Below are 26,049 nucleotides of genomic sequence, written 5' to 3' on the forward strand. Positions count from 1 at the left end.
GGCTAATTAGAGAAAGAGCATGGCTTTGTAAGGGGAAAGTCATGTCTCACGAATTTGATTGAGTTTTTTGAAGGGGTAGCCAAGAAGGTAGATGAGGGCAGTGCAGTCGACATTGTCTACTTGGACTTTAGCAAGGCCTTTGACAAGGTACCGCATGGTTGGTTGTTGCAAAAGGTTAAATCTCATGGAATCCAGGGTGATGTAGCCAATTGGATACAAAATTGGCTTGGCGACCGAAGCCAAAGGGTGGTTGTGGAGGGTTGTGTTTCAACTGGAGGCCTGTGACCAGCGGTGTGCCTCAGGGATCGGTGCTGGGTCCACTGTTATTTGTTATATATATAAATGATTTTGAGAATGTAGGGGGCATGGTTGGTAAGTTTGCAGATGACACCAAGATTGGTGGCATAGTGGATAGTGAAGAATCATAGAATCATAGCAATTACAGTACAGAAGGAGGCCATTCGGCCCATCGAGTCTGCATCGGCTCTTGGAAAGAGCACCCCACTTAAGCCCACGCCTCCACCCCATCCCAGTAACCCCACCTAACCTTTTTGGATACTAAGGGCAATTTATCGAACCTGCACACTGCGGGAGGAAACTGGAGCACCCAGAGGAAACCCACGCAGACGTGAGGAGAACGAGCAGACAGTGACCCAAGCCGGGAATCGAACCTGGGACCCTGGAGCTGTGAACTGTGATAACCACTGTGCTACCGTGCTGCCCAGAAGGTTATATAAGATTGCAACAGGATCTTGACCAGTGGGCCAATGAATGGCAGATGGAGTTTAATTTGGATAAATGTGAGGCGTTTGGTAGATCAAATATAGGCAGGACCTACTCAGTTAATGGTAGGGAGTTGGGGAGAGTTACAGAACAAAGAGATCTAGGAATACAGGTTCATAGCTCCTTGAAGGTGGAGTCGCAGGTGGACAGGGTGGTGAAGAAGGCATTCAGCAGGCTAGGTTTTATTGGTCAGATTATTGAATACAGGTGTTGGGAAGTCTTGTTGAAGTTGTACAAGACATTGGTATGATCACACACGGAATACTGTGTCCAGTTCTGGTCATCCTATTATAGGAAGGATATTGTTAAACTAGAAAGAGTGCAGAAGAGATTTACGAGGATGCTACCAGGACTTGATGGTCCGAGTTATAAGGAGAGGCTGGATAGACTGGGACTTTTTTCCCTGGAGCGTAGGAGGCTTAGGGGTGATCTTATAGAGGTCTACAAAATAATGAGGAGCATAGCTGAGGTAGATAGTCAACACCTTTTCCCAAAGGTAGAGGAGTCTAGACCTAGAGGATATAGGTTTAAGGTGAGAGGGGAGAGATACGAAAGAGACCAGAGGGGAAATTTCTTCACACAGAGGGTGGTGAGAATCTGGAACGGGCTGCCAGAGGCAGTGGTGGAGGTGGGTACAATTTTTTCCTTTAAAAAACAGTTAGACAGTTACATGGGCAGAGTGGGTATAGAGGGATATGGGACAAATGCGGGCAAGTGGGACTAGCTTAGCGATAGCAACTGGGCAGCATGGACAAGATGGGCCGAAGGGCCTGTGACTCACGGCTTTCCCATTTCCACATTATAATAACTCTCCGACTCAATTCTACTGCTCAATATTCGCCCACTGGGTGAGAAATCTCCAGTGTGGGTCCGCATAGCCGATATGGGAAGCTTGGAGTTTTGGTGACATGAACTAAATGTTTCTTGACCTGTTCAGTATCCAGCGAATCAGATTAGGGGCTTGCTTTGTTAGGAATGGGTTAGGGTTAGACATTCCAATTACCTGTCTCATTGATGTTAAGTATCCAATAATTGACACTGATTATGTAACGGGGTTGCAGGTGGCACTTGTGGTGTGCGGTGATGGAGTTTTGTATAGAATGTGTTCACGGAAAATAAAGGTGTCTTGGGAAAGGAGCAGAACTCTTGACTCTTTACTCGGCAGCAGCCAGAAGCTAACATGATTCTCCGTTCCTCCGGCTGCATGTTTCCCGGCGGCGTGCCATTCGCTGATGGCGGGATTCTCTCTTCCTGCCAATTGCCAATGGAATTTCCCATTGAAGGCCGCTCCTCCCCACCGTGAAACCCACGGGCATGGGGGGGGGGGGGCGGTTTGAAACTGTGTCGCCAGAGCATTAGCCCAAGCCTCCGGATTACTGGCCAAGTGACATTACCCCGGCGTCACCTTCTTCTCCCTCTGCTGCTCTTTCACCCGTTTACCAGTACCCACACGGGGCTGTGGATCTGGTGAGAGGGAATCCGCCATCTGGGGAGTAGTAATGGCCAAGGCCTGCGCAACTAGCAACCAGAGTTTATAAAGAGCGATGGCCCCCCTCTGTCCAAATTCTCACTGGGGAAATGCATCACATGACACATTACTCAGCCCCCAGCTCACACAATGGGCTGAAAGGCCATTTTTTGTGCTGTAGAACTCGATGACCATGACAAGGCGACAAAGTGTTCAAATCTTTATTGGGCATTTGGTTTTCCCAAAGAAACCAAACATCTGGATCCACGCAGCATTTTGCCCCCCATCACTCACCTGCTGGATTCCAAAAGAAAGGAAATGCTCTTTAAGAAACTGAGGTGAATAATTTAAAGCGTTAATTCTCAAACCCATTTTGTGTGTTGCCCAAAAATCTCTCTCACAATTGCTCACGCATGTGAGCCGGACTCACTTCCTCATTTTTCTATTGCCTAATCACAGGCAGCACGGTAGCATTGTAGATAGCACAATCGCTTCACAGCTCCAGGGTCCCAGGTTCGATTCCGGCTTGGGTCACTGCCTGTGCGGAGTCTGCACATCCTCCCCGTGTGTGCGTGGGTTTCCTCCGGGTGCTCTGGTTTCCTCCCACATTCCAAAGATGTGCAGGTTAGGTGGATTTGCCATGATAAATTGTCCTTAGAGTCCAAAATTGCCCTTAGTGTTGGGTGGGGTTACTGGGTTATGGGGATAGGGTTGAGGTGTTGATCTTGGGTAGGGTGCTCTTTCCAAGAGCCGGTGCAGACTCGATGGGCTGAATGGCCTCCTTCTGCCACGTAAATTCTATGACAGTTTTATCTTCATGTGCAACAGGATTGGAGCAGGTTCCGCTCACTCACGTGGTGCAGATAAGCAGGAACACAGGAACTGTTCAGCTACTCCCATCCTGGGAATTTCCAGGTGCAAGGACAATGTGCGGGTTAGGTGGATTGGCCATGCTAAATTGCCCGTAGTGTCCTAATAAAAGTAAGGTTAAGGGGGGGGTTGTTGGGTTACGGGTATAGGGTGTAGGGTAGATACGTGGGTTTGAGTAGGGTGATCATGGCTCGGCACAACATTGAGGGCCGAAGGGCCTGTTCTGTGCTGTACTGTTCTATATGTTGATGGCAATTCACAGCCATCAAACTCGATCAATTAGCCAATCACAGAGCCAGACCAGACAGGTCTGAAGGGAAAGCTCTGAAGCGGTCCACACTGAACATTTCCAACCAAGTACTTGCCACAGGTCATTTCTCAAACTATGCCACTGGGAGGCACGGTAGCACAGTGGTTACCACTGTTGCTTCCCGGCGCCAGGGTCCCAGGTTCGATTCCTGGCTTGGGTCAATGTCTGTGCAGAGTCTACACGTTCTACCTGGTGAATCCCGCCCGCTTGGGGTTGTGCGTGGCTCGCTCACTCCGCCGCTGGTAGACCTGCCGCGCTGGGGGGTCGCCATCGGTGGGACCGGAAAGCCCAGTCAATGGCTGGAAGGGCTGGAAAATTTCGCCCACAGTCTAAATTCCAGGAACCATCTTCGGGATCCAACTCACTCCCAGGACTCAGAGGCAAATGCAGCTCGAACAACACCCTGTGATTTGATTTGATTTATTATCACGAGTAACGAGGTACAGTGAAAAGTATTGTTCTGCGTACAGTCCAGGAAGATCGTTCCATATATTAAAAAACATAGGACATACGATAAATACACAATGGTAGCAGAGTGGTTAGTACAGTTGCTTCACAACGCCAGGGACCCGGGTTTGATTCCCGGCTTGGGTCACTGTCTATGCGGAGTCTGCACGTTCTCCCCGTGTCTGCGTGGGTTTCCTCCGGGTGCTCTGGTTTCCTCCCACAAGTCCCGAAAGACGTGCCATAAGGTAATTTGGATATTCTGAATTCTCCCTCTGTGTACCCGAACAGGCGCTGGAATGTGGCGACTATGGGCTTTTCACAGTAACTTCATTGCAGTGATAATGTTAGCCTACTTGTGACACTAATAAAGATTGTAGTAAAGATTATGAATCAGAGCACACAGCAGTCTCTTACTTCTCTCTGAGAGATATGTCTAATTCTGCTCCTATGTCTTATGGTCTTATCGGGTTTGGGAAAATATCAGCCATGATTGAATGGCGGAGCAGACTCGATGGGCCGAGTGGCCTAATTCTTCTCCTATGTCTTATGATCTAGCGGTAAACTCGTCCAGCATGTTTTCGATCGCTTGGACGTTTGCTAGGAGTATGCTGGGGAGAGGAGATATGTGTATTGGACACCATTCTCCCCTGCTGCCACCCCTTCAGAATGCCGCGACAACCTGTTTTAGATCTACTAAAGACTGACAGGCAGAAATAGCAAAACCATGGACCCTCTGTATCAATTACCACCAAATGAGAAATGTATAAAATTACAAGCACAAAACCTCACAGATCTACACGATGCATACTTCAGGTTATTTTTGTTGTTTATGTGTCGATAATGTCTTTCATTTAGAATGACATGAATGAGAATATTGTAACACGGACTAACAAGCCTTGGTTAGATGTTGACCTAGGTTAAACAGAAGTAATGCCATATCCTAACCATATGTATACTTACAGATGCTTCCATGGACTTGATCCGAGCATTTGAAGGTGATTACAAAAAGCAGTGAATAACCATCCACGTTTCCATTCAAGAAGCGGTGCAGGGGCATTCCCATTCGTGTGTGTGAACCAACACAACATGGATCAATTCCTGCTCCAACCTTCCTTCTGGGATGGTCTAAGCAGTCTCGACTTTCCGTCTGAATTCCCGGTCATCCTTGTTGAAGGTCAACGGGTGTTTCTACTTCCTCTCTGCTTTCCGGCTGAATTGTGAGAATGCTTTCGCATCTGCTCCAATCTGAATAGCGGAAGTGAAGCTGATGCAACTTTTTCTGGTCGTCATTGTGGGTTGGAGCTGCTTCCAAGCCTCCACTGACCGGCGCCCATCAAACCTGGCTCACTGCCAATCATGGCCCCGAGCCAGTGGTTAGTGCACTCGCTCACGTCTGACCAGAAGGAAGGCCTTTCTGGGAGTGATGGGAAGGTTGCCTCCTCTGGCTCTGCAGTAGATTGCGAACGTTCTTTCACGGGGATTCCAAGTGTTCAGCTGCAATGATGTCATCAAGCTAGCAAAGCAGCCAATCGCATTAGAGGATTATCACAAACGGACAGCAAGGAAGTCAAAAACACCAAAGTCATACCACCTTTCAAAACATTTATTGCGAAAATAGTAAATGTTGCGACATACACATGGGGTGAGGGCCTTTGCTTTTCGTTATTTTTTAAATAGCTTAACGATCTAATAATTAATCATAACTGAGACTTTCCAAAGATATAAAATAATTTTTTCCCACCTTAGAGAGCCGCTGGCCAATCAAATAGCCGGCAGCTTAGCGGTCCTGACAGCACCATTTGGTGGCCACTGCTGGTACTACAGACAGCCACGAGAAAGTGGAGGCTGAACTCCAAAGAGAACCAGGGTATCAGTGAGGCCAGGCTGGCTGGCCCCAGCTGAGGGCGGGGGCTGGCAGAGGCGATGGGGAGGTGAGAGGAGGGGTGATGGTTAAGGAGATAGGTTGCTGAGTTTGAGTGGCCTAAGGTGGGTAAAGGGGGAAGGGTGATGTGGAGGGAGGGGTGTCTCCATTGGGCACAGGGGACCTGCAAAGGAGGATTTCCCCCACCCTCCAACCCCTGCCCAACACGATGGTTTACAGAGAACCCGGGAAGGGATAGTCAGATCCTGGATGCTGAGAGCAGAGGCTGTGAGCTGATGTCTCTCTCTCTCTCTCCAGAAATGCTGCTGTTTTTGGAACCTGCAGAGACATTTTGAGACCTGGATGAGTAGAAAGTGAAAACAATTACAGACTGGAAGCAACAACCTCCAACAGAAGGCCTTGAATGAAGAAAGATGTTCCGGCAGACATCCACCTGAAACAGAGACTTTTGTCCTTTTTACCATTCAAATTATTTTTTTCACCCCCCTCTTTCCCCTCTGTGTTTGTCTGCCTTGTGTGTAGAGAGTGGGGCGAGTTAAAGAGGGAGGATTAGGAATTAGATAATAGTTAACCAGTTGTATTTGCTGCCTATTTATTCACAGTTGCTGTGATTAATAAAAATTAATTGTGTTTAAATTTACAAACCTGGTGACTGTAATTATTGAGCCACCAAAAATCAAAGACTTTGGCTATTTTCTGAGAATGAATTTGTTTGTTTCAATTGCGGTACAACTCCAGGTCGTGGGGCTGGAATTGACTGTGTAATAGCCCAGGGTGTCGTAACACACATGGATAGTCCTGTGTTGCAGCTTCACTCGGTGCACACCTCATTTTTAGGTATTTTGGGTTCTGCTCCTGGCTTGCCCATCTGCACTCTTCATTGAACTAGGGTTGATCCTCTGGCTTGGTGATAATGGTAGAGTGGGCGATATGCCGGGCCATGAGGTTACAGATTGTGGCTGTATACGATTCTGTACATGGCCAGGAGAGTTGCTAGATCAGTTCACAATCGATCCCATTTAGCCACACAACACAATAAACACAATTCTCAATGTGAAGACGGGAGTTAGGGCAGCACGGTGGCCTAGTGGTTAGCACAACCGCCTCACGGCGCTGAGGTCCCAGGTTCGATCCCGGCTCTGGGTCACTGTCCGTGTGGAGTTTGCACATTCTCCCCGTGTCTGCGTGGGTTTCGCCCCCACAACCCAAAAATGTGCAGAGTAGGTGGATTGGCCACGCTAAATTGCCCCTTAATTGGAAAAAATAATTGGCTAATCTAAATTTATTTTTAAAAAAAGTGAAGACGGGAGTTCATCTCCACAAGGACTGTGTGGTGGTCCTACCTCACTGTCAGGGACAGATGCATCTGTGGCAGGCAAGTTAGTGAAGATGACTTCATGTATGTTTTTCCTACCCGTTGGTTCCCTCACCACCAGCCGCAGATCCAGTTGAGCAGCTAAGGACTCGGCCAGCTTGGTCAGTAGTTCTGCTGCCGAGCCTCTCTTGACGATAAACATTGAACTCCCCCACCCAGAGTACATTCTGTGCCCTTGCCACCCTCAGTGCTTCCCCTTAGTTGTGTTCAACATGGAACATAAGAACATAAGAACTAGGAGCAGGAGTAGGCCATCTGACCCCTCGAGCCTGCTCCGCCATTCAATCAGATCATGGCTGATCTTTTGTGGACTCAGCTCCACTTTCCGGCCCGAACACCATAACCCTTAATCCCTTTATTCTTCAAAAAACTATCTATCTTTACCTTAAAAACATGTAATGAAGGAGCCTCAACTGCTTCACTGGGCAAGGAATTCCATAGATTCACAACCCTTTGGGTGAAGAAGTTCCTCCTAAACTCAGTCCTAAATCTACTTCCTCTTATTTTGAGGGTATGCCCCCTAGTTCTGCTTTCACCCGCCAGTGGAAACAACCTGCCCGCATCTATCCTATCTATTCCCTTCATAATTTTTAATGTTTCTATAAGAACCCCCCCTCATCCTTCTAAATTCCAACGAGTACAGTCCCAGTCTACTCAACCTCTCCTCGTAATCCAACCCCTTCAGCTCTGGGATTAATTTAGTGAATCTCCTATTGAACTTGGAGGAGCACCGATTCATCAGCTGAGGGCGGATGGGTACATGGTAATCAGCAGCAGGTTTCCTCATGTTTGAACTGATGCCATGAAACTTCATGGGGTCCAGAGTTGATGTTGATGACTCCCAGGGCAGCTCCCTCCTGTCTGTATCCCACTGTGCCGCCACCTCTGCTGGGTCTGTCCTGCTGATGGGATACGACATACTCCGGTTAGGTGATGGTGGTGTCTGGGACATTGTTTGTAAGATATGATTCAATGCGTATGACTCTGTCATGCTGTTCTATAAATCAGCTCTCCTCATTTTGGCCCAAGCCCCTAGATGTTAGTAAGGAGGACTTTGCAGAGTTGACAGGGTGCCCTTGTCATTTCCGGTGCCTAGGCCAGGTGGTCTGTTAATTTCGCTGTTTGATACAATAGAGTGGCTTGCTGGGCCATTTCAGAGTCAACCACATTGCTGTGGGTTCTGGGTCTGGAGCCACGTGTGGGCCAGACCGGGCAAGGGCGGCAGATTTCCTCACGTGAACCAGATGGGTTTTTTACGACAACTTTAATTCCATAGTTCTTATTAACTTCAAATTCTACCACCTGCTGTGGTGGGATTCGAACCCAGAGCATTGTCCAGTGGCAATACCACTCCGTTACCCAGCACACTCCCTCCACCTCTTTCTATGCTATAATGGCTAGGGGGGTCAGAGTTTGAGGATAAGGGGTAAACCTTTTGGGACTGAGGTGAGGAGAAATTTCTTCACCCAGAGAGGGGTGAATCTGTGGAATTCATGATCACAGAATGTAGTTGAGGCCAAAACTTGTAACTTCAAGAAAGAATTAGATATAGCTCTTGGGGCTAAAGAGATCAAGGCATATGGGGGGGAGGCGGTATCAAGGGATATGGGGGAAGGCGGTATCAAGGGATATGGGGGGGAAGGCGGTATCAAGGGATATGGGGGGGAAGGCGGTATCAAGGGATATGGGGGGGAAGGCGGTATCAAGGGATATGGGGGGAAGGCGGTATCAAGGGATATGGGGGGGAAGGCGGTATCAAGGGATATGGGGGGAAGGCGGTATCAAGGGATATGGGGGGAAGGCGGGATCAAGGGATATGGGGGGGAAGGCGGTATCAAGGGATATGGGGGGGAAGGCGGTATCAAGGGATATGGGGGGGAAGGCGGTATCAAGGGATATGGGGGGGAAGGCGGGATCAAGGGATATGGGGGGGAAGGCGGTATCAAGGGATATGGGGGGAAGGTGGTATCAAGGGATATGGGGGGAAGGCGGTATCAGGGTATTGAACGAGAGCAGCCATGATCATAATGAATGGCAGAGCAGGCTCGAAGAGCCGGATGGCCTCCTCCTGGTTCCATTTTCTATGTTTCTATAACTTGCTGAGTATGAGTAACTTACCTCCTGACTTCCCAAAGCCTGTCCATTATCTATAAGGCACAAGCCAGGGATTTGATGGAATACTCTCCACTTGCCTGGATGAGTGCAGCTCCAATAACCCTCATGGGGTTTGGCGCTATTCAGCACAATGCAACCTGGTTGATTGACACCCTAGACACCACCTTAAAATTAATCCCTTCCAACACTGTACTGCAGCAACTCACCAAGCCTCCTTCAATAGAATCTTCCAAACCCGCAACTTCTAGCACCTAGAATGGACAAGGGCAGCAGAGACGTGGGAAACAACACAACCGCAAGTTCCCCTGATTTGTGACTAAATCGCTGTCACTGGGTCAAAATCTTGGCACTCCCGTCTAACAGCACTGTGGGTGTACCTGCACCACATGGACTGCAGCGGTTCAAGAAGACGGCTCACCACCACCTTTTCAAGGGCAATTACGGATGGGCAATCAATGCTGGCCTTGCCAGAGATGCCAACAAACCAAGAGAAAAAAAAAAAATATAGGCAAAAGAGCTCAAGGTGACATTTTTACACATAGGATCTGGAATGCACTGTCTGAGAGTGTGGTGGAGGCAGGGTCAATTTGGGTTTTCGAAAGTGAATAGGTGTTTGAAAAGAAACATTTGCAGGGTTACAAGAGAAATGCAGGAAACTGGATTGCTCTCGTAGAGAACACACGCGCACAAGGCGACAAGTGGCCTCTTTCTGAAATGTGACCATTCTATACTTCTGAAAAACCCACTTGCCGCAGATGGAACAGTTCCCGAGAGCAATGTGAGAGCGGAAAAGAGGAAGCTGTTGCCACCACAGCTGCCCTGAGAAGTGGAGTGCAGCCTGCAGCTGAGCAGTCGGTGGGTGACCACAAACTCTGCTGCCTTTGCAATGCATCCTGAGGACTAACATCTCCTAATACCGAGAGTTCACCGTCAAAGTCCTTCCTGGACATCCGCACCCACAAAATCCGGGCCCATATGATTTTACAGGGGCAGCTAATGATTAAATTAGAACATAGAACAGAGAACAGTACAGCACAGTACAGGCCCTTCGGCCCACAATGTTGTGCCATTTATCCTAATCTAAGATCAACCTAACCAACACCCCTTCAATTTACTGCAGTCCATGTGCCTGTCCAAGAGTCGCTTAAATGATCCTAATGACTGACTCCACCAACAAGGTGACAAGGTGCCACACAAAAGGTTGCTGCATAAGGTAAAGATGCATGGCATTAAGGGTAAAGTAGTAGCATGGATAGAGGATTGGTTAATTAATAGAAAGCAGAGTTGGGATAAATGGGTGTTTCTCTGGTTGGCAATCAGCAGCTAGTGGTGTCCCTCAGGGATCCGTGTTGGGCCCACAATTGACATAGATGATTTGGAGTTGGGGACCAAGGGCAATGTGTCCAAGTTTGCAGATGACACTAAGATGAGTGGTAAAGCGAAAAGTGCAGAGGATACTGGAACTCTGCAGAGGGATTTGGATAGGTTAAGTGAATGGGCTAGGGTCTGGCAGATGGAATACAATGTTGACAAATGTGAGGTTATCCATTTTAGTAGGAATAACGGCAAATGGGATTATTATTTAAACGATAAAATATTAAAGCATGCCGTTGTTCAGAGAGACTTGGGTGTGCTAGTGCATGAGTCACAGAAGGTTGGTTTACAAGTGCAACAGGTGATTAAGAAGGCAAATGGAATTTTGTCCTTCATTGCTAGAGGGATGGAGTTTAAGACTAGGGAGGCAATTGTATAAGGTGTTAGTGCGGCCACACCTGGAGTATTGTGTTCAGTTTTGGTCTCCTTACTTGAGAAAGGACGTACTGGCGCTGGAGGGTGTGCAAAGGAGATTCACTAGGTTAATCCCAGAGCTGAAGGGGTTGGATTATGAGGAGAGGTTGAGTAGACTGGGACTGTACTCATTGGAATTTAGAAGGATGAGGGGGGATCTTATAGAAACATTTAAAATTATGAAGGGAATAGATAGGATAGATGCGGGCAGGTTGTTTCCACTGGCGGGTGACAGCAGAACTAGGGGACATAGCCTCAAAATAAGGGGAAGTAGATTTAGGACTGAGTTTAGGAGGAACTTCTTCACCCAAAGGGTTGTGAATCTATGGAATTCCTTGCCCAGTGAAGCAGATAGAATAGTTTTTTGAAGAATAAAGGGATTAAGGGTTATGGTGTTCGGGCCGGAAAGTGGAGCTGAGTCCACAAAAGATCAGCCATGATCAAATTGAATGGCGGAGCAGGCTCGAGGGGCCAGATGGCCTACTCCTGCTCCTAGTTCTTATGTTAACTCTGCTGGCAGTGCATTCCACACACCCACCACTCTCTGTGTAAAGAACCTCCCTCTGATATCTCCCCTATACCTTCCTCCAATCACCGTAAAATTATGTCGCCGCGTGACAGCCATTTCCGCCCTGGAGAAAAGTCTCTGTCTATCCATGCCTCTCATCACCTTGTACACCGCTATCAAGTCACCCCTCTTCCTTCTTCGCTCCAGTGAGAAAAGCCCTAGCTCCCTCAACCTTTCTTCATAAGACATGCCCTCCAGTCCAGGCAGCATCCTGGTAAATCTCCTCTGCACCCTCTTCTATTCTGTGCTCATGAAATATTCAGACCTTATATTGGTCTTGCAATCTACCAGAGGAAGACGTGCTCATGTGTTTCCTCATAAGATGTCTTCACCCTACAACTAAGGAACATATTCATTGATTAATGTGGGGGCAGAGGACGAGGAACTTACTGCCCATGAAGGTGGTGGCAGGGCAGGCGAATCAATGGTTTCGAAAATAAATTGGATGAGCATTTGAGGGCTATGGGGATAGAGTGGAGGAATGGGATTGACTACATTGATCCACAGCAATCCTGCATGTACTCAACCAGCCAAATTGGACTGGATTTGGATTGGCTTTGGGTTTATTGTCACGTGTACGAGGTACAGTGAAAAGAATTGTTCTGAGTACAGTCCAGGCAGATCGTTCCATACATGAAAAACATAGGACATACGATTAATACAAACTGGGCAGCACAGTGGTTAGCACTGTTGCTTCACAGCGTCAGGGACCCGGGTTACTGTCAGTGCGGAGTCTGCACGTTATTCCAGTGTCTGCATGGGTTTCCTCTGGGTGCTCCGATTTCCTCCCACAGTCCAAAGATGTGTAGGTTTGGTGAATTGGACATTCTGAATTCTCCCTCAGTGTACCTGAACAGGTGCCGGAGTGTGGCAAATAGGGGATTTTCACAGTAACCTCATTGCAGTACACCTACAAAAGATTATTATGTAAAGATATAGACATTGGGTGAAGCATTCGGTGTGTAGTACTACTCAGTAGTGAAGATGTAGTGGAGAGTTCAGTTCAGTCCATAAGAGGTTCGTTCAGGAGTCTGGTAACAGTGGGGAAAAAGCTTTTTTTGAATCGGTTGGTGCGTTTTCTCAGACTTTTGTATCTCCTGACCGATGCAAGAGGTTTAAAGAGAGAATAACCCGGGTGGGTGGGGCATTTAATTGCGCTGCCCGCTTTCTCAAGGCAGCAGGAGGTGTAGATCGAGTCAATGGATGGTAGGTGGGTTTGCGCGATGGACTGCGCTGTGTTCACGTTTCTTAGAGCCTTGGGCCGGGCAGTTGCCATACTTGCCATAAGTTGCCATACCAAGCTGTGATGCAGCCACATCGGCGCATCTGTAAAAATTGGTAAGAGTCAATGTGGACATGCTGAATTTCCTTAGTTTCCTGAGGAAGTATAGGCACTGTTGTGCTTTCCTGGTCGTAGATTGTCAAAGTAGCTTTGACAAAGTGTCATCCAGACTCAAAACATTTGCTCCCTTCTCTCATTATTCTTAACTACTTGCTGTAACTGCACACTAACGTATTATGGCCCATGCAGTAAAACACCTAGATCACTCAAAATTCTCAATTTAAATAAAACTCTGCTTCTTTATTTTTCCTGCCAAAGTGAACTTCACATTTTTCCACATTATACTCCGTCTGTCAGATTTTTTGCCCACTCACTCAAGCTATCTGTATGCACCCTTCTTGACCTCTACACACTTTCTTACCGATCTTTGTGTCATCTGTAAATTTAGCTACCATGCCTTCACTCCCCTCATCTGAGCCGTTGGTATAAATTGTATAAAGCTGAGACCCCAGCTGGATTTCACTCATCACATCCTGCCCATCAGAAAAAGGCCCACTTAGGGCAGCACGGTGGCGCAGTGGGTTAGCACTGGGGCCTCATGGTGCCAAGGTCCCAGGTTCGATCCCGGCCCTGGGTCACTGTCCATGTGGAGTTTGCACGTTCATTCCGCGTTTGCGTGGGTTTCGCCCCCACAACCCAAAGATGTGCAGGGTAGGTGAATTGGCCACGCTAAATTGCCCCTTAATTGGAAAAAATGAATTGGATACTCTAAATGCTTTAAAAAAAAAAGAAAAAGGCCCATTTATGCATACTCTTAGTTATCTGCCAGCCAGCTAATCTTCTATCCATACTAATATTATCCCCCTACACGAGCGTTTATTTTCCACAATAACCTATGATATTGCCCCTTATACAGTACTAATCAGAAAAGACTGAACAGACTAGGGTTCTTTCTTTGGGGAAGAGGGCGATGAAGAGATCGTTAGGATTCAAAGTAGGGGGGTGAAGAAAATGTTTCCTTTTGTAGGGAAGTCCAATCAGATGGCACATCAAAATAAGATCATCACTAATAAATCTAATAGAAAATTCAGAAGAAATGTCTTTAACCAGAGCATGGATAGAATGTGGGATATGATATCAAAAGTAATTGAACTGAATAACATAGATGTGTGTACGGAAAAACTAGCTAAGCGTACATAGGGCGAAGGAATAGAAAGATATGCTGATAGGATTTGATAAAGTAGGGTAGGAGGACGCAAATCCTCATTTGTATCTATCAAAGGCTATGGGGAGAAAGCAGGGTTAAGCTATTGAGTTGGATGATCAGCCGTGATCGTGATGAATGGCGGAGCAGGTTCGTAGGGCCAAAAGGCCTCCTCCTGCTCCTATGAAATGAAAATCGCTTATTGTCACAAGTAGGCTTCAAATGAAGTTACTGTGAAAAGCCCCTAGTCGCCACATTCCGGCGCCTGTTCGGGGCGGCAGGTACGGGAATTGAACCGTGCTGCTGGCCTGCCTTGGTCTGCTTTAAAAGCCAGCAATTTAGCCAAGTGTGCTAAACCAGCCCCTCTATGTATCCGTCAGCACAAACACCATCAAAGATCAGCTGGTGGCGAGTGGAGGAGCTACCACGTGACAATTCTTTTCTGGAATGCATATTTAAAAATAGTAACAGCGAGTTTCATACGGGATGACACTTTATTATCGAGAACATGCTCAGAAATTCTTTCAACAGTAAGCAAGATGGGCTAGGTCAGTTATATTGTTGCTCAGATGGACATGCAACTTACAAAGTTTAATTGTGGCTAAATGTACACGGGTTGAAATTATCAGAAGTTTCACTGATTTCTATTTTTAAACAAGTAACAACTAAAGACGAACTTGCAGATTTTCTTTCCAGTCGGTGCACTTTGGTTGCGAAAGTTGATCTGAAGTTACAGCCAAAACTGCATTTCCAAACACTGCTGAAACGCTGGTTTTCTGGCTTCAAAGTTATTTTTTAAGAAAAAGGGAACTTACTTTGCAGCTGAAATGTGACAGACAGAATCAAAGAGTGGATATTTCCTGCTCTTGCTTACAGCAAGACGAGCACAGCGCAGGACGAGGAATCGGCGGAATTTGAGTTCCATTTCACAATCGCAGTCGGAGATCTTCAATTCCGTTCGGATAAAATCTGCGAGTGAGGGAGGAATTTGCACTTCATGACATCCCAAAATGTCCCTTTGCAACCAATTAAGTGCTGTTGGAAGTGTTGTAAACGTAGAGGGAAAACAGCAGCCTATTTGGACACATGTTCGAACAAATAGCAATGTGATAACGGCCAGGTAATCTGGACAACTGTGGGCCAAGACACGCGGTAACTCCCCTGCCCTTCCTCAAATAATGCCGTGGAATCTATTACATCCACCCGAGCAGGCAGACGATGGTTTAAAATCTCGGCCGGCACCTCCAACGGTGCACTACTCCCCCCAGTTGTGCACAAGGAATATCAGCCGAGAGTTTGAGCTCAGATCTGAAGTCAGATGTGAACGGACGTTTTGACTCGAGAGGCAGGAGTAACACTAACTTGTGCCATGGGCGGCAACTTCATAAAACAACCTGTAGGGATTCATTGAGTCTGCATCTTTGTGTGTGCGTGTCTGTATATAGGTGTGCTACCTGTGTGCGTGTGCACATCAGTCTGTTCGTATTTTTCTGTTCCCATGTGTATTAGAACACATGTGGCTCTATGAAGCACGAATGTATAGTTTGCGTCAACTACGCAGTTCCTTCTTGTGCACCATTGGCTTCAGATCTTTTCTTAAATGTGCGTACTTTGATGCTTTACCAGGTGAGTGCGCTGCACAAATCCCTTTCCACACACCTGACACTGGAACGGTTTCAGGCTACTGTGTAAATACTGGTGCTTCGCCAGTCCACCAGAATTCCGAAACAGTTTCTGGCACAGGGCACATTCGAAGGGCTTCTCGGTGGTGTGAGTTCGCAGGTGCTCAATCAAGTTGCTGGATCTGGAAAATCGCATTTTGCACAGCGTACACTCAAAGGGTTTCTCTCCAGTGTGAACTCTCAGATGCTGTGCCATGTTACCAGACGAGTAAAAGCGCTTTTTACACACTTGGCATTCAAACCGTTTCTCTCCGCCGTGCGTTTGCTGATGCCTTGTTAGTTCGAAGGATCTATAAAAACGCTTCTCGCACACGCTGCACTGAAAGGGCTTCTCTCCCGTATGAATGCGCCGGTGGCGTGTTAGGTAAGCAATTTTGAAAAATCCCTTTTGACACACGGGGCATTCAAATGGCCTCTCCCCAGTGTGAACACGGAAGTGGGCCTCCAAATGTGACCGGTTATTGAAGCCCTTCCCACACACCGAACACTGGTACCGGCTCTGCTTCTGGAGGGCTGGAGGATCCCGATCTTCGACAGGTGATCCACATCCTCCAGGCAGGTAAACCGCATGTGTCGCCGTCTTCGTGTCGATCTCCATATCAGCAGCTCACTCGCAAAATGAATATCCTACTTGATAGAGTGAAAGGGAATGAGGGAAGAAACATGATTAACAAAACATGATTAGTCGTGAAATATTCACCCCTCACAGCTCACTCAAAGGCAAGAATGCACTGATTCACACTATGCTGCAAACTATATTCAACAGTAGCTGCCGTCACAGGCAGAATTATGGAGGTTACGGTGCAATGGGTAGCATCCAGCCTGAGTCAGTTGCTCTGGGTTAGAGTCCCATCTCACCATTTGATGGACAAGGAATTCGTCTTCATAACATGGTCAAACATGGATTACGGGAAGGAATATGGGTTGGAGGGGGGAGGATTTTGGACACATACAGGGTAATGCAGGAGGTAGACGAGGCCTCGGTGGAGGAACTGAAGAGGAAATGGGAAGAGGAGCTGGGTGAGGAGATTGAGGAGGGGACATGGGCGGATGCCCTGGAGAGAGTGAATTCCTCCTCTTCCTGTGCGAGGCTTAGCCTTATACAGTTCAAGGTGCTGCATAGGGCCCACATGACTGGGACGAGGATGAGTAGGTTTTTCGGGGGCAAAGACAGGTGTGCTAGGTGCTCGGGGAGCCCAGCGAACCATGCCCATATGTTTTGGGCGTGCCCAGCGCTGGGGGAGTTTTGGAAGGGGGTAGCAAGGACAGTGTCAAGGGTGGTGGGATCCAGGGTCAAGCTAGGCTGGGGACTCGTAATATTTGGGGTTGCAATGGAGCCGGGAGTGCAGGAGGCGATAGAGGCCGGTGCTCTGGCCTCTGCGTCCCTAGTAGCCCAGCGGAGGATCTTGCTCCAATGGAAGGATGCGAGGCCCCCAAGCGTGGAGGCCTGGGTCAATGATATGGCAGGGTTCATTAAATTAGAGAAGGTGAAATTTGCCCTGAGGGGATCAGTACAAGGATTCTTTAGGCAGTGGCAGCCTTTCCTGGACTTCCTGGCAGAACGGTAGGGAAATAGGCCGGCAGCAGCAACCCGGGGGGGGGGGGGGGGGGGGGTGTTGGTTCGGTGGGAGGGAGAACTGTGTACATGTGTTTGTGGGATGTGGCGGGTGTTATCTCTTTCCCTTTTGTTGTTTGGGTGTTTTTTTTGTTTTTTCTTTTGTTTGCAGTTGCTTTTGAAGTTGGGTGGGCGTTGTTCTTGGGTTTTTACCACGGTTGTTCTGTTAATATTGTTGTGATGTTTATATTTTGTAAAAATCTTAATAAAAATTATTTTTTTTTTAAAAAGAATGTGGGAAAGCTTCCGCTCACCCAGTCAAGGGGCAGACAAGCCGTTTTACAATTTAGAGACAGTGGTGGTGGATTCTGCCGTGGCTTTGAGAGATGACTGCGGCAGTGGAGAAAGCGAGAGAGGTGACGATGAGCTGGAGCTATGTGTTGTTATCATTCACGTTGTACCTGTCACAATGTTTTTAGACAATGTCACCAAGGAGCAGCATGTAGATGAGAAATAGGAAAGCTGAGAATTATCACCGGCAACAATTGAGAATTAATAATCCAAAGTCTACAGCAAATCAAAAGCCTCAGTTAGTACGGAACAGAACACCAACGTTTCATCACAGCTTCAGGCACAGTACAGACTGGGTGTTAAACCACAAATTAGCCCTCGGACACCCCACCCCGGAGTAAACACCCCCCTCAGACACCCCACCCCAGAGTAAATACCCCCCTCAGACACCCCACCCCGGAGTAAATACCCCCCTCAGACACCCCACCCCGGAGTAAATACCCGCCTCAGACACCCCACCCCGGAGTAAATACCCCCCTCAGACACCCCACCCCGGGGTAAACACCCCCCTCAGACACCCCACCCCGGTGTAAACACCCCCCTCAGACACCCCACCCCGGAGTAAATACCCGCCTCAGACACCCCACCCCGGAGTAAATACCCCCCTCAGACACCCCACCCCGGGGTAAACACCCCCCTCAGACACCCCACCCCGGAGTAAATACCCCCCTCAGACACCCCACCCCGGAGTAAATACCCCCCTCAGACACCCCACCCCGGTGTAAACACCCCCCTCAGACACCCCACCCCGGTGTAAACACCCCCCTCAGACACCCCACCCCGGTGTAAACACCCCCCTCAGACACCCAACCCCGGGGTAAACACCCCCTCAGACACCCCACCCCGGAGTAAATACCCGCCTCAGACACCCCACCCCAGAGTTAAAACCCTCCTCAGACACCCCACCCTGGGGTAATACACCCCCCTCAGACACCCCACCCCGGGGTAAATACCCCCCTCAGAAACCCCACCCCAGGGTAAACACCCCCTTCAGTCACCCCACCCCGAGGGTAAACACCCCTCCCGGACACCCCACCCTGGGGTAAATACACCCCCCCCGGACACCCCACCCTGGGGTAAATACCCCCCAGAAACACCACCCCGGAGTAAACACCCCCAGACACCCCACCCCGGGGTAAACACCCCCCCCGGACACCCCACCCCAGGGTAAACACCCCCCGAACACCCCACCCCGGGGTAAATAGCCTCCGGAAACACCACCCCAGGGTAAACACCCCCGGACACCCCACCCCGGGATAAACACCCCCCCGGGCACCCCACCCCGGGGTAAATACCCCCCGGAAACACCACCCCGGGGTAAATACACCCAACGAACACCCCTCCCTGCGGTATGCCCCCACCCCACCGCCGAGGTATGTGCCCCACCCCGGGCTAAATACGCCCCCGGACACCCCACCCCGGGTAAATACCCCCACCTGGGGTAAATACGCCCCCGGACACCCCACCCCGGGGTAAACACCCCCCGGGTAGATACCCTCCTCGGATAAACATCCCACTGGGTAAATACCCGCAAGACACCCCACCTCGGGTAACTACCGCCCCCCCCCCCGGTACATAACCTCCCCGGATAAACATCCCGCCCCATTGTAAACACCCCGCAGACACCATACCCCCGGGGTAAAGACCCCGCCCCGCGGACTCCCGACCCCCGACCCCCGACCCCCGGGGTAAATACCCCGCGGAGGACGCGGCCTCCGACTGCAACTCACCTTCCTCAGTGCGCCTGCGCAGTCCCGCCGCCCGGATAGAGGGCTTTCAGAGGCGTGCGGCATGCCGGGAATGCCGTTCGCCATTGACCATCCCGGCCCACTCCCCATGCCAGCCACACAGCACAGTAGTACATCCCAACAGTACACCTCGATGTTACACCACAGCTCAATGTTACCTGCCCATACCACACCCCAACCTTACATCCCATCATTACACACACACCATCACTCTGCACCTCAACACAGCATTATCCCCTGACATTACCCTTCAACATTATAACAATACACAATACCCCAACTCTACACCACAACATTACACCCCAACATTACACCCCAACATTATAACAACACACTGTACCCCAGCACTGCGCTCCAAAATTACACCCCAACACCATACCCCCACACTACACCCCAACATTGCAGACCTACACTGTACCCTATAATTACAACATACTGCAGCCCAATATTACACATTGTAACAACACACTATACCCCCAAATTGCACACCAACACTATGCCTCAACATCATATCCCAACACTACATCCCAACATTATAACCCAATATTATACCCCCAACACTGTGCCCCACATTACAACAACACACCATACCCCAACACTACACCCTGATATTACAACCCCTTATTCTATCTTTGGAGCAATAGTTTTGGTTATGGACTGAGTACCAGAGAGATTATGTTAAATTTGAAAACCCCTGACTGTTTAAGACCCCAAAGGAATACTGAAAGGAGAGTTGGAAATTCTGGAGGTGGATCCTTGGTAAAAACAGCTGAGCATTGCTTGTAAGATTATTCTAAAGTGTATATTTTTGAAGTGTAGAGTTTAGAAACACTTGTCTGAAAACTAGAGTCCAGTGAGATCCATTGTCTCATGGTGTAATAATGATCTGGGAGGGAATTTGAGGATACATTTAGAGGACTACAATTGTGTGACATCTACCACTTGGTTTCAGAGGAGTAAGTTGTCTGACCACAGTTAGCCTGTTATTAAAATGCTAATTGGCAGATCTGGGACTGTTCCACTTTTTTTAAAAAAAGGTTACAGTCTTTTGAGCCATGGTTCCACTCTGGAACCTTCCCGTCTAGTAGTAGCATGAACTGGGATCATAACAACAGCTTCTAGTCCCACAGCTGATAGCTGACAAGCTGACTGCTGGCTGCTAACAGACTATCGTGAACAAACACAGTTAAATTGAACAGTTATTTAGCATTTTGAAATGGGTAACATCTCCATGGGTTTCAGGAGAGTTAACTTTTTTGGATTGTGGACGTTGCAAAAATTGAGATTTTCCACCAAGATAAATATATGTCACCTCCCTTTCAGTAACAGAATTTGAGTTCTCCTTTTCATTCTGAAGGAATTGCTTATACCTCTGAAGGATGCAATTGCCTGCTTTCATAGGAACATAGGAGTTAAGAGCAGAAGTGGGCAATTCAGTCCTTCGAGTCTGCTCCGCCATTCAATCAGATCACGGCTGATCTCTTCCTGGTCTCAAACCCACCTCCCTATCTGTTCTCCATATCCATTTAACCTGTTTGTTAAAAATCAGAAATATATCTAATTCCTTCTTGAAACCATTTAATGACTCAGATTCCACTGCACTATGGGGCAGCAAATTCCATAAATTCACCATTCTCTGCAAAAAGTAGTTCCTCTTTATCTCAGTTCTAAATGTACCGCCTCTCAACCTATATCTGTGACCTCTCATTCTAGATTGCCCCACAAGGGGGAACGTTTGGTTTTAAGACTCTTTGGCTCCACCAAAAGATTACTAAAGTTTCTTAGTATGAACTCTGACCTTAATGAACACACATAGGATAATCTTTAATTTTAACTAACCCATGCTTTTTTGATTTGTATTTACATCATGGTTGTGTTTACCCATTTTTCATCAGACCTTTACATTTATCAATCTTTTTTTAAAAATGCATCTCCCAAACTAAATGTTATTTTCAAAAAGGTATGAATTATGAAACTAGATATTGCAACCACATCAGTTCATGCACACCACGTCAAATTCATTACTCCCAGAAGCCCTCTCTGTTACCTCATCAGAAAAACTCAATCAGATTAGTTTAACACAGTTTATCTTCAAAAATAGATACTGTAATTTCTTATCAGTCCACACTAATCAAAGCAACTGTTAATTTTGTCCTGGATTACTGTTTCTGAAAGTTTTTCCACCACCCAGATTAAACTGACTGGCTGGTAATTCTGAGCTTAACCTTTACACGCTTTTTGAGAAAAAGTGTCACAAACCTTTGAATGTACCAATACAATTGCGGTCATGGGCTAAGATGTATACGGGTTCCTGGGCATTGTAAATAGAGGCATAGAATGCAAAAGTGCAGAAACAATAGTGCACATTTCTAAAACACTGATTCAGCCTCTACTAGAGAATTGTGCTCAACTCTGGACAACACTCTTTAGGAAGGATGCGGAAGCTTTCGAGAGGTTGCAGAAAAGAGTTTCAAGAATGGTTCCAGGGATGAGGGACTTCAGCTTCCTAGATAGAAGGGGAATGGCAAAGGAACCAATGGTTAGGGATCTGGGATGCATACAGTGCCTGAGAGTGTGTTAGAGGCAGACGTAATCATGACTTCCAAATGGAAATTGGATGAACACAGCAGAGGTCAAGAGAGCTGCACAGACACAGCAGACTGAATCCCTCCTGAGCTGCGTCCATTTTACAATTTTGTGCATTTGTTGTTTATCCCTAGTTCGTGCTAGTTATCTCTAGTTTATTACCAGGTTCTGGGTGATTATTGCCAGTTTGTGGGGGATTATCCAAAGGTTGGAAGTGCTTAACCTCAGATTGCGGGTGTTTATTAAAAGTTTCTCGGCCCTCATCCACAGTTCATTGGTTTCAATTCCCAGTCTGTGGGAGTTTATCCCCAGTTTATGTGTGTTTATTTCCAGTTTGTGGATGATTATCCCCATTATTTCTGGGAATAAACCCCATTTTGTGGCTGTTTATGCCAGGCTTGTGTTTATTCCGGTATTTTCATGGTTATTCCAAGTACAAATTAATCTTGGAAATGTTCTTGGATGTTTATCCCCAGTTTTTTGATTTTTGTTCTCAATTTGTGGGGATTCACCCCCAGTTTGTTGTTTAATTATCTCGCCGTTTTCATATAAATTTTCCGTTTTTACTGTTTATTTCTAGTTTCTGGGTGACTATTACCAGTCTGTGGGTATTCACTCCCTGTTTTGGGGGCATTTGTCCTCAGTTTGTGCACGCCCATCTTTGGTTTCTTGCTTGTCATTCCTGGTTTTCGGAATTTTATTCTGAGCTTTTGGTGCTTATTCCAGGTTTTGGGTACTTATTCACAGTTTTTGGTGTTGATCCCCAGTTTTTTTTGTGTGTGTGTTTATTCAGTGTGTTGGGCTTTAATTGAAATTTTTGGTGATTATTCCCAGTTTCCCTGTTCATTCCCAGTTGGTTTATCCCCAGTTTGTTGGTTCTCAATCCAATTTCTGGGCTCTTATGCCCGGTTCTGGTGCCTTTCCCAGTTTGTGGGTGTTTATTCCCAGTTTTTGGCATACTCTTAGAATTTATAGTGCAGAAGGATGCCATTCGGCCCAAATCTGCACTAGCTCTTTGAAAGAGCACCCTTTTTCAGCCCATGCCTCCATCCTATCCCCATAACCCAGTAAATCCACCTAACCTTTTTGGACACTAAGGGACAATTTAGCACTGCACATCTTTGGCCTGTGCGAGGACACCGGAGCACACGGAAGAAACCCACACAAACATGGGGAGAAAGTGCAGACTCCACACAGACAGTGACCCGAGGCCTGAATTGACCCAGCACCCTGAGGTTGTGAGTAGCAGTGCTAACCACTATGCCACCGTGACGTCCCTATTTGGGGAGTTCATTCTCAGTTTCGGCTGTTTATTCCCAGTTGGTGGGTGTTTATTCCCAGGCGGGGTTTGTTTATTCCCAGTTTGGGAGTGCTTCTTCTCAATTTGGGGGTGTTTGTTCCCAGTTGGGGGTGTTTATTCCCAGTTGGTGTGTTTATTCCCAGTTGAGGATGTTTATTCCTAGTTGGGGTATTTATTCCCAGTCTGGGGAAATTATTCCCAGTTGGGGGGGTTCTTCCCAGTTTGGGGTGTTCATTCCCAGTTTGGGAGTTTTTATTCCCAATTTGGGGAGTTTAATATCAGTTTGGATGGGTGTTTATTCCCAGTTGAAGGGTGTTTATTTACAATTTGGGGGTATTTACACCCAGTCTGGGGTATTTATTCTCAGTTGGGGTGTTTATTCCAAGGTGGAGGTGTTTATTCCCAGTTGGAGGTGTTTATTCTGAGTTTGGGAAGTGTGTATTCCCAGTTTGGGGGTTTATTGCCAGTTGTGGGTGTTTATTCTTAGTTTGGGGGTGTTTATTCCCAGTTGGGAATGTTTATTTCCAGTTTGGGGCTGTTTATTACCAATTGAGGGTGTTTATTCCGTTTGGTGGGTGTATATTCCCAGTTTAGGGGTGTTTATTTCCAACTTGGGGATGTTTAATCCCAGTTAGGGGTGTATTATTCCAGTTGTGGGTGTGTTTAATCCCAGTTTGTGGGGTGGGGGTGTTTATTCCCAGTTGGGGGGGGGGGGGGTGTTTATTCCCAGTTGGGGGGGGTGTTTATTCCCAGTTGGGGATGTTTATTCCCAGTTGGGGGAGGTGTTCATTCCCTGTTGAGGGGTGTTTATTCCCAGTTGAGGATGTTTATTCCAGTTGGGGTGTTTATTCCCAGTTGGGAGTGGGTGTTCATTTCCAGTTTGGGGGGTTTATTGCCTGTTTTTTTGGGGGGTGGGGTTATTCCCAGTTGCGGGTGTTCATTCCCAGTTGCGGTTGTTTATTCCAAGTTGGGGGAGGTGTTTGTACCCAGTTGGGAGTGTTTATTCCAAGTTGGGTGTGCTTATTCCCAGTTTGGGGGTTCATTCCCAATTGGGAGAGTGTTTATTCCCAATTGGGATGTATTTTTCCAGATGGGAGAGGGTGTTCATTCCTCGTTTGGGGTGTTTATTCGCAGTTTGGGGTGTTTATTCCCAGTCTGTGGGTTGTTTAATCCAAGTTGGGAGAGGGTGTTTATTCCCGGTTTGGCGGTATTTATTCCCTGTTTGGGGTGTTTATTCCCAGTTGGGGGTGTTTAATCCCAGTTGGGGGTGTTTAATCCCAGTTTGGGTTGTTTATTCCCAGTCCGTGGGTATTTATTTCCAGTTTGGTATGTGTTTATTCCCAGTTTGGGTTTTGTATTCCCAGTTGGGGTGTTTATTCCCAATTGAGGTGGTGTTTATTCCCAGTTTGGGGGTGTTTATTCCCAGTTGGGGAGTTGTTATTCCCAGTTGGCGGTGTTTACTCCCAGTTGGGGGTTTTATTCCCGGTTGGGTTTGTTTATTCCGGTTGGGTTTGTTTATTCCAAGTTTGGGGATTTATTTTCAGTTGGGATGTTTATTTCCAGTTGGGGGAGGGTGTTTATTCCCAGTCTGGGTGTTTATTCCCCGTTTGGGGGATTTTGTTCCCAGTTGAGGGTGTTTATTCCCAGTTGGGTGGTGTTTATTCCCATTTGGTGGTTTTTATTCCTAGTTGGGAATGTTTATTGCCAGTTGGGGGAGGTGTTTATTCCCTGTTGGGTGTGTGTATTCCCAGTTGGAGGGTGTTATCCCCAGTTGGTGGATTTTAGTCCCAGTTGGGGGGATGTTTATTCCCAGTTGGGAGTGTTTATTATCAATTTGGTGGTGTTTATTACCAGTTTGGGGTGTTTATTCCCAGTTGGGAATGTTTATGCCCAGTTGAGGGTGTTTATTCTCTGTTGGGATGTTTATTTCCTGTTGGGAGAAGGTGTTTGTTCCCGGTCTGGGGGTTTAGTCCCCGTTTGGTGGGGGGGAGTGTTTATTCCCTGTTTGGGGTGGTTATTCCTAGTTGGGGGTGTTTATTCTCAGTTTGAGGGGTGTTTATTCACAGTTGAGAGTGTTTATTTCCAGTTTGGGTGTATTTATTCCCAGTTTGGGGTGTTTTTTCCCCAGCTGGGTGTGTTTATTCCTAGTTTAGAGCTGTTTATTCATAGTTGAGGGTATTTGTTCCCAGTTGAGGCCATTTATTCACAGTTTGGGGGTATTTATTCCCAGTTGGGGGTGTTTATTCCCAGTTGGGGGGTGTTTATTCCCAGTTGAGGGTGTTTATTTCCAGTCTAGGAGTGTTTATTCTCAGTTTGAGGGGGTGTTTATTCCCAGTTTGGGGTGTTTATTCCCAGTTTTGGGGGGGAGTTTATTCTCAGTATTGGGGAGTGTTTATTCCAGTTGTGGAAGATGCTTGTACGCAGTTTTGGGGGGTTATTCCCAGTTTCGGGTGTTTATTACCAGTTTGGGGGATTTATTCCCAGTTGAGGGTGTTTATTCCCAGTTTGGGGGTGTTTATTCCCAGTTGAGGATGTGTATTCCCAGTTTGGGGTTTATTCCCTGTTTGGGGGGTATTCCCAGTTTGGGGGGTGTCTATTCCCAGTTTGGGGGATGTTTATTCCCAGTTTGGGGGTGTTTATTCCCACTAGAGGGGTGTTTATTCCTCGTTTGTGGGTGTTTATTCTTAGTTTAAGGGTTTTTTATTCCCAGTTGGGGGTGTTTATTCCCAGTTGGG

General features: G+C 47.4%; 2 protein-coding genes across 3 annotated transcripts in view; both read right to left on the reverse strand.

Moving 5' to 3' along the window:
- LOC119956601 (NACHT, LRR and PYD domains-containing protein 3-like) overlaps positions 1-5,061 on the reverse strand; it is a 58,720-nt gene extending 53,659 nt beyond the window's left edge. The window contains exon 1 of the mRNA XM_038783934.1: positions 4,839-5,061. The gene's annotated coding sequence lies outside the window, so the exon portion shown is untranslated. The remainder of the gene's footprint in view (positions 1-4,838) is intronic.
- Positions 5,062-14,567: 9,506 nt separating this feature from the next.
- Positions 14,568-19,442, reverse strand: LOC119956528 (gastrula zinc finger protein XlCGF71.1-like). 2 transcript variants are annotated; one of them, XM_038783817.1, is made up of 2 exons: positions 19,411-19,442; positions 14,568-16,401 (listed from the first exon to the last, which is right to left on the reverse strand). In XM_038783817.1, the coding sequence occupies exon 2, from the start codon at positions 16,370-16,372 to the stop codon at positions 15,689-15,691; it is 684 nt and encodes a 227-aa protein (XP_038639745.1). In that variant the 5' UTR covers positions 16,373-16,401; positions 19,411-19,442; the 3' UTR covers positions 14,568-15,688. The 2 variants fall into 2 exon arrangements, with proteins under 2 accessions (XP_038639745.1, XP_038639746.1); XM_038783818.1 differs by having other exon boundaries at positions 14,568-16,404; positions 19,411-19,429.
- Between the last annotated feature and the right edge of the window lie 6,607 nt (positions 19,443-26,049).

The sequence above is a fragment of the Scyliorhinus canicula genome, chromosome 23 (genome assembly GCF_902713615.1).
Source record: "Scyliorhinus canicula chromosome 23, sScyCan1.1, whole genome shotgun sequence".
NCBI lineage: Eukaryota > Metazoa > Chordata > Chondrichthyes > Carcharhiniformes > Scyliorhinidae > Scyliorhinus > Scyliorhinus canicula.

What these genes read in the sequence shown, in the direction of transcription:
- LOC119956528 (XM_038783817.1), bottom strand. Translation starts at nt 16,372, where the DNA reads ATGGAGATCGACACGAAGACGGCGACACATGCGGTTTACCTGCCTGGA.